General features: G+C 40.9%; 1 protein-coding gene across 2 annotated transcripts in view; it reads left to right on the top strand.

Annotated features, from left to right (window-relative positions):
• The window catches only part of bicc1a (BicC family RNA binding protein 1a), a 57,712-nt gene that overhangs the window by 35,546 nt on the left and 9,536 nt on the right, over nt 1-12,630 (top strand). For both annotated transcript variants that reach the window (XM_060878989.1, XM_060878988.1), the window contains exons 6-13: nt 145-198; nt 1,401-1,586; nt 6,517-6,786; nt 7,495-7,626; nt 7,801-8,032; nt 9,952-10,131; nt 11,503-11,699; nt 11,800-11,938. In XM_060878989.1, the coding sequence (XP_060734972.1) occupies nt 145-198; nt 1,401-1,586; nt 6,517-6,786; nt 7,495-7,626; nt 7,801-8,032; nt 9,952-10,131; nt 11,503-11,699; nt 11,800-11,938 (1,390 nt within the window). The remainder of the gene's footprint in view (nt 1-144; nt 199-1,400; nt 1,587-6,516; nt 6,787-7,494; nt 7,627-7,800; nt 8,033-9,951; nt 10,132-11,502; nt 11,700-11,799; nt 11,939-12,630) is intronic.

Raw genomic sequence — 12,630 nt, 5'->3', positions numbered from 1 at the left:
AGTACACACATTAACACTAATCTTTATTTGATTGTTCTCTCTCTCTCTCTCTCTCCCTCCCTCCCTCCCCCCGTCTCTTTCTCTCTCACTTCTCATTCTCTCTCGCTCTCTTTCTGTCTTTCTCTTTCTCTTTCTCTTTCTCAGGTGTCTATAGCAGGACAGCCAGCAGGAGTTGAAACAGCCAGGGCTAAAATCCGGGTAATAATATATACATACATATATAAAATTTCTGTTCCTTTGCTTCCCCCTGGTGGTGATTAAAGGAAATACAGCACTGTTGGTTTATGGCTTTATCCCCTAGAGGTCTGATACCTTGTTCAAGACCCTACAGATGTTTCTGAACATTGTTCTTATTTTATATTCTACACTATTTGAACTATTTTAAACTCATTAGATCATATTCATTATGCATTCATATGTAAACAACATGTTTAATAATAACATTTTCATATTCATGGTAATATGAATAACCATTAGGCACAAAAAGTGTGTCATTATAAAGAACTATCACAACAGAAACGCCTCCGTCAAAGTTGAACGTTCTTTGGCAAAAGAGATCTGGACGGAACATTAAGATCAGACGTCTAATCTAAGGGATAGAAACGGACGTGCTACGTCTGACTCAGTGGAGATGTGTGGATTGGTGGAAGTTTTCTGCTCTACACTGCTGGAAAGTCAGAGGAACAATGCAGAAATGACCTTTCTACAGGACTTCCATGTTCTAACATCAGTCGCTACGGAACCCTCTTCAGGTCGAACAACAGGAATAGATGGACTTCCTGCTGGACTCTAGAAGAACTGGTGGACTGTCACTGAAAGATGAAGGTGAAGGACGTCTTCGAGGAGGTTCCAGCGTGCAGTTTGAACATTACTGCCAGAGAAGGGATTTTAACATCCTGAACAAACTGAAGACCTGTGATATGAGTTCTGAGTACAAAAGCTCCGAACATGTGCTTAGTGAATGGATAAAATACATTGTAGCTGACTAGTACTCTCTCTCTCTCTCTCTCTCTCTCTCTCTCTCTCTCTCTCTCTCTCTCTTGCTCTCTCTCTCACTCTCTCTCTCACTCTCTCTTTCTCTCTCTCTCTCTCTTTCTCTTGCTCTCTCTCATATCACTCTCTCGCTCTCTCTCTCTCTCACTCTCTCTCTCTCTCGCTTTCAATCTCTCTCTCACTCTCTCTCTTTCTCGCTCTCTCACTCTCTCTCTTTCTCGCTCTCTCTCTCTCTCTCTCTCTCTCTCCCTCTCTTTCTCTCTCACTCTCTTACTTTCTCTCTGTCACTCACTCTCTCTCTCTCTCTTTCTCTCTCTCTCTCTTTCTCTCACTCTCTCTCTTTCTCTCTCTCTCACTCGCTCTCTCTCTCTCTCTCTCTCTCTCTCTCTCTCTCTTTCTCTCTGTAGGAGTTGATGTCATTAGTGTTGATGTTCGAGTGCGGGGGATTTATCGAGTCTCTCGACCTCGGCTCTCCAGTAATCCAGCACATCGCACAGTCTTGCGGCGTCACCATTACGTGCAAGCCACCTTCCCATATATACGGCAACACGGTCGTCGTCCGCGGCAACCAAAGCAACGCCGCAGCAGTCAAGGTACAACAAATAAAAAATAAATGTAAAAACGTAATATAAATGAAATAGAAATTTCCCTGTCAGATGTTGCCATGACTCTGTATGTGTGTTCACCACACGGTCAGCTTATGTGACCGTATGACACGTGTAGTCGCAGTTCTCTAGCACTTACTGTACCACGTGTCACTTTCACCACGTGTCACTTCTCACTTATAGTGTTTGTTTTTTTGCTTCGACACGTATTGGATTGTTGAAAACATCAGTCAATGTAGAATATATTTGTCACAATCACAGACCGCAAATATTTCATTGTTACAAAAATGAACTTTGCAGCACACACACACACACACACACACACACACACAGAGACAGATAAACACAAACACATATTTTGACAAAGAGACAGACAGACAGACCTATACAAACACACACAGGGACAAAGAGAAACATACACATTAAAAGAGACAGACATACACACACAAAGAGAGACAGACTGACATACTAAGATGCACACACACAGACACACACGGCACACAAAGGAACAGACAGACATAGACATGCAAAATGACAAATAGACCTACAGGGAAACACACACACATACAAAGAGATGGACATACATGCACACACACATTCAAACAAGGAAACAGATACACACAAAGAGATGGGGACACATTCAAACAAAGACACACAGACACACACACGCACACAAAGTGATGGACATACATTCTAACAAAGACACACAGACCTACAGAGACACACACACAAAGAGATGGACACACATTCTAACAAAGACACACAGACCTACAGAGACACACACACACAGTGATGGACACACATTCTAACAAAGTCACACAGACCTACAGAGACACACACACAGTGATGGACACATTCTAACAAAGACACACAGACCTACAGAGACACACACACAAAGAGATGGACACACATTCTAACAAAGACACACAGACCTACACACACACACACACACACACACACACACACACAAAGAGATGGACATACATTCTAACAAAGACACGCAGACTTACACACACACACAGTGATGGACACACATTCTAACAAAGTCACACAGACCTACAGAGACACACACACAGTGATGGACACACATTCTAACAAAGACACACAGACCTACAGAGACACACACACAAAGAGATGGACACACATTCTAACAAAGACACACAGACCTACACACACACACACACACACACACACACACACACACAAAGAGATGGACATACATTCTAACAAAGACACACAGACTTACACACACACAAAGAGATGGACACACATTCTAACAAAGACACACAGAACTACAGAGACACACACACAAAGAGATGGACACACATTCTAACAAAGACACACAGACCTACAGAGACACACACACAAAGAGATGGACACACATTCTAACAAAGACACACAGACCTACACACACACACACACACACACACACACACACACAAAAAGAGATGGACACACATTCTAACAAAGACACACAGACCTACACACACACACAGACACACACACACACACACACAAAGAGATGGACACACATTCTAACAAAGACACACAGACCTACAGAGACAGACACACAGTGATGGACACACATTCTAACAAAGACACACAGACCTACAGAGACACACACACAAAGAGATGGACACACATTCTAACAAAGACACACAGACCTTCACACACACACACACACACAGTGATGGACACACATTCTAACAAAGACACACAGACCTACAGAGACACACACAAAGAGATGGACACACATTCTAACAAAGACACACAGAACTACAGAGACACACACACAAAGAGATGGACACACATTCTAACAAAGACACACAGACCTACAGAGACACACACACAAAGAGATGGACACACATTCTAACAAAGACACACAGACCTACAGAGACACACACACAAAGAGATGGACACACATTCTAACAAAGACACACAGAGCTACACACACACACACATACACACACAAAGAGATGGACACACATTCTAACAAAGTCACACAGACCTACAGAGACACACACAAAGAGATGGACACACATTCTAACAAAGACACACAGAACTACAGAGACACACACACAAAGAGATGGACACACATTCTAACAAAGACACACGGACCTACACACACACACACACACACACACACACACACACACACACACACACACACAAAGAGATGGACACACATTCTAACAAAGACACACAGAACTACAGAGACACACACACAAAGAGATGGACACACATTCTAACAAAGACACACAGACCTACACACACACACAGACACACACACACACACACACAAAGAGATGGACACACATTCTAACAAAGACACACAGACCTACAGAGACAGACACACAGTGATGGACACACATTCTAACAAAGACACACAGACCTACAGAGACAGACACACAAAGAGATGGACACACATTCTAACAAAGACACACAGACCTACAGAGACACAAACAAACAAAGAGATGGACACACATTCTAACAAAGACACACAGACCTACAGAGACACAAACAAACAAAGAGATGGACACACATTCTAACAAAGACACACAGACCTACAGAGACACACACACAAAGTGATGGACACACATTCTAACAAAGGCACACAGACCTACAGAGACACAAACAAACAAAGAGATGGACACACATTCTAACAAAGACACACAGACCCACACTCTCACACACACATACAAGCGATGGACACCGGCACACACATTCCAACAAAGAAACACACACATATAGAAAGGGATAGACACGCGCACACACACTTAAACAAATACAGAGACACACACCACACACATATACAAAGAGCTGGGTACACATTCTAGCAAAGAGACACAACTAAACACACACATACACACACACATACAGCGGGTAAAATAAGTATTGAACACGTCACCATTTTTCTCAGTAAATTTATTTCTAAAGGTGCTATTGACATGAAATTTTCACCTGATGTTGGTAACAACACATTCAATCCACACATGCAAAGAAATCAAACCATAGATGTCCGTAAATTAAGTTATGTTTAATAATGTTAAATGACACAGGGAAGAAGTATTGAACTCATGAAGAAAGGGAGGTGCAAAAAGGCATGGAAAGCCAAGACAATCAGTAACTAGATTTGTAAAGTTTGTCACGACAAACTTTGATGTTGGCTTTGACGAGGCAAGTATTCGCAAAGGCCGGTGCTTTTTGAAGGCGAGTGGACATAAGGATCAGTGTTACGTTTGGAGGCAAGAGGACAGAAAGCTAGGGTGCCAAAACATTTGGAGGCAAGTGGAGACGAGCATGTGACATCATCCGAACACCCGTGAGGGAGTTCCACTCATTGTTCTGAGTGTTTTGATATGTCACATGTCCATGTTGTAAAAAGTTTTTCGATTTTGCATATATTGTGGGCGGGGCTGCGGGACAACCGAAAGGCCAGTCGGTACACCAATTTAAAAGTTTGTTCAGAGTATCACCCTAAAGGAGCTGGCCGAGTTTGGTGTAGATTTTGCAACAATAAGGTTGCGAAGGTCTTGAGAGAGTTCTTTGCTTTTACCCATCATGAGATGTTTCTTGTGTGATACCTTGGTAACGAGACCTTTTTATAGGCCATCAGTTTGGACAGAACCAGCTGATATTAGTTTGCATTGACAAGGGACAGGATTGCTTTCTAATTATGTCGCTTTGTAGAAGCCAATATTCTGTTTTCCTATTTAAGCTTAGACAAAAATTTATCAAGAGTAACTCCTCCTAGGGCTTTCGAGCCACATGCACCAAATTCGGATATGTTGTAGACGCTGGTCTGAAGTTTGTTGCTTTTACTTTTCTAAGCGATCCGAGTATCGGTACTTCCGGTACCGGGTCTCAAAGTGGCCTTCTTTCCCATAGACTCCCATTATAAAGTTTGGAGGTTTATAACTCGGCAAGCTTTCGAACTGTCTACACCAAACTCGGCCAGCTCCTTTAGGGTGATACTCTGAACAAACTTTTAAATTGGTGTACCGACTGGCCTTTCGGTTGTCTCGCCCCAAAATATGCAAAATCAAAAAAACTTTTTACAACATGGACATGTGACATATCAAAACACTCAGAACAATGAGGGGAACTTCCTCACGGGTATTCTGATGACGTCATGTGATGTCACGTGAAAAAAAAAAACATTAGCACAACATGGGCATGTGACATATCAAAACACTCAGCCAAAGGAGTGGAATCGCGTCACCGGTTTTCAGATGACGTCACATGCTCGTCTCCACTTGCCTCCAAATGTTTTGGCACCCTAGCGCTCCACTAGATTTCACAAGTTTTATGTCCATATGTTTTATGTTGCGAATACTTGTCTCGCCAAAGCCAACATCAAAGTTTGTTGCGACTTTATAAATCTAGTTATTAACTATTATATAATAATAATAATAATAGTAATAATAATTCTTAATATTACTATTATTATTATTATATAACTTTTGCAGACAGATTTTTTAAACTTCCAAAATCAGTATTTTTTATTTAATTTTGCACGGGAATCTGTTGAGTGTCAAGAATATTTCTACATTTTGGTTAAAATATTTCAAAATGATTTGTTGTTATTATTATTATTATTATTATAATTATTATTATTATTTTATTTTATTTTTATTATAATTTTATTAATAATTTTATCAGTTTAAACAAAATATTTATTAAACATAAATATTTATTTATTTACTTATTTATCCGTTTTATTTATATATTTATTTCCCAATTTATTTCTATTCATTTTCAAGTTAAAAAAAATCCTTTGACTCCTGCATGAAAATAGTTTATGTAGCCTACAGCTGAGCCGTGAATGTTGATGTTTTTGCAGACTCTAGTATTTTTGGTCTAGTACTGAATGTATGTACGTGTGTATTTGTGTGCGTGCGCTTGTGTGTGTGTGCAGCGTGGTGCGGCTCTGCTGTTGGATCACCTGGCTGGCTCCATGTCTGGCTCAGTAACGGTCAGCACTCAGCTGGACATCGCACCTCAACACCATCTGAGTCTGCTGGGCCGAAACGCCGCCAACCTCAAACACATCAGTCAGCGCACCGGCGCTCATATCCACTTCCCCGACCCCAGCACGGCCTCACACACTCACGCTCACACACGCCGCTCCAGCATCTACATTCAGGGCAGCATCGACGCCGTGTGTGATGCCAGACAGCAGCTCATGGTACACACACACACACATACACATACACACATAATATGTATATAAATATAGTTGAAACAAGATGACAAATAAAACAACAAACCGTTTTTCCCCACAGAAGCATCACTCACTCAATGTTTTATGTTTTTTGAGTTTATAAAGCTTCATCAGGGAATATGGTTTAGAATTGAATATAAAATCAAACTGAGTAAACACATTTGTCGGTCACTGTATATTAGCACACGTGTTATTTCCATAGGATTTTCTTTAATAGTCTAAAATAGAGGAAGTGAAGAAGTGCAGTACTTGAGCCGGGGTGTACAAACTTTTGAGAGGTAGCATATATATATATATATATATATATATATATATATATATATATATATATATATATATATATATATATATATAAAATCTAAAGTGTGCATCAAGTAATTAAAATAATTAATTTAAATAATACTAAAAATGCTTAAAATTTATTTTTAAACTATATTGTTAAACCTTCCAGTTTTTTGTTTATTTGAATATAGATTATTTATTTTTAACACACACACACACACACACACACACACACAGATCTATTATACACTTGGCACAGAAACCTTTATTGTGATGTCTGGATGTGCAAAGTTGTATTGTAATCATGTGCTAAGACGTGTCTACAGGTCGAGGGAAAAGACTGGCAGTTGTGTATTAACGTGTGTGTGTGTGTGTGTGTGTGTGAGACAGGGCTGCTTGCCACTGGTTTTAATGTTTGACATTAAGGAGGAGGCTGAGATCGAACCCCAGTGCATCGCAACTCTTATGGAGCAGTTAGACGTCTTCATCAGCATTAAACCCAAACCCAAACAACCCAGCAAGGTGACACATGATCTGCTTGGATGGACACACACACACATGCACACACACACGCACAGGATAAAATACACACTTAGGAAAAAATACACACTAAGGCTGTATTGCTGAGTGCAGATTTTCCCTCCATAAGTTTCTCTAACAGCTCTCTCTCTCTCTCTCTCTCTCTCTCTCTCTCAGTCTGTGATTGTAAAGAGCGTGGAGAGAAATGCGATGAACATGCACGAGGCACGCAGGCTACTCCTGGCTCTGGAGAGCGTGTTCGGATCTCCTCACAGTCCCCCTGTTTCTTCTCCTTTTCCTCTCGGTACCAACAGCGTCCCTGTTAATGACAACAGCTCCAGCGCATCACTCCTCAACCCTGTTGGACTGGACGTCTTGGCCTCAGCTGGACTGGGACTAAGCACTCTCGGTAATGTAGTCAATTTTTAGGTCAGATGTTCAGCAGACCAGTTGAAAGATGAGTGTCTTACGACTCCAGAGCGACATTAGTATTTCACAAGTAGAGACATTTCCAAAATGCATTTAAAGCGGCAGTCAGTGATTTTTTTTTTTAGGACGTAGATCTGAGATGGCATGTGAATCTCCCAGGGAATACATTTAAAGGGACAATAAGTGATTTTACACGATGTTGACTGAATATAATCGATACTTAACAAAACTCAACAATATTTAATATAAAGATTAAAATAATACAAAAAAATCAAGATTAATATTAGATATTTAAATGTGTTTGTATTTATCCCCAATGAGCAAGTCTGAGGTGACTCAGGTGACTGTGGTGAGGAAAAACTCCCTTAGATGGTAAAGGAATAAACCTTGAGAGGAACCAGACTCAAAGGGGAACCTCATCCTCATCTGGGTGACACTGGAGGGTGTGATTATAAATATACAGTCTGATAAATGTTGTACTGATGCAAAAGACCACATGGAGTTCACATCTCTTTAGCATCACAGAGTCTAACTGGAGCTGGTACAATGTCTGGATGCCTCGGGATGGGTAGAAAGAGAGAAGCAGTAGAGAGAGATTAATGTAGCTGCTGTTCATAATATTATCAAGCACTAGATGATAATGTACATTTGGTCAGATGTATTAGAGCACAATATTATGGGATGTATTATGTGTATGCCTGACTAAAGAGATAAGTGTTTAATCTACATTTAAACTGGGAAAGTGTGTCTGAGCCCCGAACACTATCAGGACTATTCCAAAGTTTGGGAGTTAAATACGAAAACGCTCTTCCGCCTTTAGTAGACTTGGATATTCTGGGAACTACCAGAAGTCCTGAGTTTTGTGATCTCAGAGAGCGTGAAGGATTGTAACATGTTAGAAGACTAGTTAGATACATGGGAGCTAAACCATTAAGAGACTTGTATGTAAGTAGCAGCAGTTTGTAATCAATTCTAAACTTAACAGGTAGCCAGTGTAGAGATGATAAAATTGGGGTTATATGGTCATACTTTCTTGTCCTAGTGAGAACTCTGGCAGCTGCATTTTGGACTAACTGTAGCCTATTTATTAAAGATGCAGGACAACCACCTAGTAATGCATTACAATAGTCCAGTCTAGAGGTCATGAAAGCATGAACTAGCTTCTCAGCATCAGATACAGACAGGATGTTTCTCAGCTTGGCAATATTTCTAAGGTGAAAGAAGGCTGTTTTTGTGGTTTGCGTGATATGATTTTAAAACGTTGCTGTCTAATATAACACCCAGGTCTTTCACTGTCGAGCTAGTTGTTACAGTAGATCCCTCTACATGGAAGTTGAAGTGTGAGAGCTTCTGTGTACTGGTTTTTGGACCGATAAGTAATATTTCTGTCTTATCGGAGTTTAACAACCTTTAACCAATCTTTTATCTCTTTAACACACTCAGTTAATTTGGACAATTTAGCTATTTCATTTGGTTATGATGAGATCTATATAACCGGTATCGTCAGCATAACTGTTACGTTTGGAAGAACAGTTGCATTATTATTATTAGTATACTAACAACAGTGCCACCTGCTGACCGGAATAGGTTCTGTTCTGTTCAACAGCTCGACCCGTAAGTTTTAAGACTGTGTATGGCTGAATGAACGTGTAAAATAACGCACAACTGGGTTTCTTGTACTCTTTAAGTCTTGTACTTTATTGACGGTACATGATCGGCTTAATCCCCCAAAGCCCCACCCTCGCAATGCCACTGGTTTCAAAGTCACGCGTTTGCACCTCGTACCCTGATCACTTCAACAGCTGCAAACCTGTTACAAACAGCCCTGTAGTTGTTCTCAGAAAAGCTGAAATGTTCAGAGGATAAATGCTTTAAATTAATCTTGTGCTTCCTTTTCAGGCCTCTTAGGTTCCCCAGATCTCCCCGCTCATAACGGCTCGTCTGAATCGAACCCGGCTCTGAATGGACTTAATGATGTAGTCGGGACAGTACAGAGCAGCAACCTTTCACACACCCTATCTCCATTACACGGGCCTTCCCTCTGGACCAACACTCCCACTACATCAGCTAACACTGCAGGTCAGAGAAACACTCCTGCCTTCACCTGCAGCCTTATTACGACTGACCGCAGTATAGGTTTGTCCCCTGAAGGACCGTACAGCTGACATACGTGCAGATTTCTAACCATTGGCTTCTGAACAGGTTGAAATGGTAGTCAGTGCAAACAAAGATTTCATGATCGGTGATTTCGGCTTTCCAGCATTTAAAGCGATGGTTGTTTCCACCGGCATGTTGTCGTATTACTGGATAACGGTGTCCTGGTGTGATGAAGCAGAATTAATGCCTGAGACCTGATTGTTTTCCCATAACATTTTCCCAAGTCCTTTAATTCCTCTTTACTCTTAGCAATTTGCAAACCCTAACAGTATTTGGTAATGAACGAATGACACCTCATACTTTTTAATCCATTTTAAGTTCTGTTTAATGATGAGGGACATCCAGGAGCTCTAACAATCACCAGAGGTTTGGAAATATTTTATATAAACCTTATAACTTTGAAAGTGAAAGTGACGTGACATACGGCTAAGTACGGTGACCCATATTCAGAATTTGTGTTCTGCATTTAACCCATCCAAAGTGCACACACACAGCAGTGAACACACACACACCCGGAGCAGTGGGCAGCCATTTATGCTGCGGCACCCGGGGAGCATTTGGAGGGGTTCTGTGCCTTGTCTCAAGGGCACCTCAGTCGTGGCCGGCCGAGACTTGAACCCACAACCTTAGGGTTAGGTGTCAAACTCTCTAACCATTAGGCCACGACTTCCCCGTGATGTGGTAGTTCAGTGGTTAAGGCACTGGCCTACTGATCGGAAGGTCATGAGTTCAAATCCCAGGTCAAATCCCAAGCTGCCACTGCTCAATTGCTCACACTCTCAATTGCTCAGTTGTATAAACTGAAATGAATTGTAAGTCACTCTGGATAAGGTTGTGTGCTAAATGCCAGAAATGTAAATGTTATAGAAAAGGTTCATATGAGTGCAGTAGGTTCTGATATGATATCGTTTCAATAGAAATGTTTACATTTTAATAAAGAGTGTAATATTACATAATATACTGAATAATTACATTACAAGTCCAATCATGGATGGAAACTATATATTAATATAATTCAAATATATGGATAAAAAAACATCTCCGAGTTGGTGCTCCCTCTAGTGGATCCTTTTGTCCCTTAACTGATTTCTTTAAAATGATACACACCTTAATTGTGTATCTTTAATATTTTTAAATCTTTTTTTTTTTACATTGATATTTCATTATTTTTATAAGTTGACCTCGGTTTGTTGAGTGTTTTTAATTTTTACAAAAGAATTGAGGATGTTAAAGCCTTATAGCCTTGGGATTATAAAGCATTTGCTTCTCTCTCTCTCTCTCTCTCTCTCTCAGGGTTCTCCTCTGTCCTGATGTTGCAGTCTGTCTCTCAGGGTTCTCTCAGCGGTCTGCTGCTGTCCGGAGTCAACAGCTACTGCCAGAATTACACACACAGTCCCTCTCTCACACACTCACACACTCACACTCCTTCACCCCCACCAGGACTGGCACCGATACACAAACCAGTGAGCACAGGGCAACTCAAAACACACGTGAGTTTTAGCCTGGAAATGCAGTTTCACTGGCTTCACTTATGTATTTTCGACTTAATGAAAGTGTGTGTGTGTGTGTATGTGTGTGTGCGCGTTGTAGATGCCTTCTATGTACAGAGGGATTTCATCTGTGTCATTAACTGAATCCATGCTTGGCCCCGCCCATTGTGACCCAGCACAGGAAACTAATGGACACAGCCAATCAGAAGCTCTTTCAAACAAATCTAGCTCTGATGAAGGTAAAAATCACATACACACACACACACACACACACATTATATTTATATGCATATGGCAGATTTAAGTCTCTCTCAGTGAATACATTAAGTTACAGACTTAACAGACTTACACATACAGACTGTGTGTATATATTTTTTAATATACACATACAACAAGCAGGGAAAACATGCTAGTTCAAGCGTTTCAGGAAGAGAAAGGTCTTCACCTGTCATATGAAGATGACTCAGCCAGTGACTCAGCTGTTTGGGCATCTCAGAGAAGTTGAGAGAGAGGGAGAGGGGGAGAGAGAGAGAGAGAAAGAGAGAGAGAGACGTGAGAGAGAGAGAGAGAGAGAGAGAGAGAGAAGTGAGAGAGAGAGAGAGAGAGAGAAGTGTGAGAGAGAGAGAGAATGAGAAGTGAGGGAGAGAGAATGAGAAGTGAGAGAGAGAGAATGAGAAGTGAGAGAGAGAGAATGAGAAGTGAGGGAGAGAGAATGAGAAGTGAGGGAGAGAGAATGAGAAGTGAGAGAGAGAAAGAGAGAGAGCGAATGAGAAGTGAGAGAGAGCGAATGAGAAGTGAGAGAGAGAGAATGAGAAGTGAGAGAGAGACAGAGAGAGAGAATGAGAAGTGAGAGAGAAAGGGAGAGAGAGAAAGAGAGAACAATCAAATAAAGATTAGTGTTAATGTGTCTAAAGAAAGAGGAGGAGGAGGA

The sequence above is a fragment of the Tachysurus vachellii genome, chromosome 10, assembly GCF_030014155.1.
Source record: "Tachysurus vachellii isolate PV-2020 chromosome 10, HZAU_Pvac_v1, whole genome shotgun sequence".
Taxonomy (NCBI): Eukaryota; Metazoa; Chordata; class Actinopteri; order Siluriformes; family Bagridae; genus Tachysurus; species Tachysurus vachellii.
The sequence above is the reverse complement of the archived record's forward strand: the minus strand, read 5'-3'. Positions and strand labels throughout refer to the sequence as shown.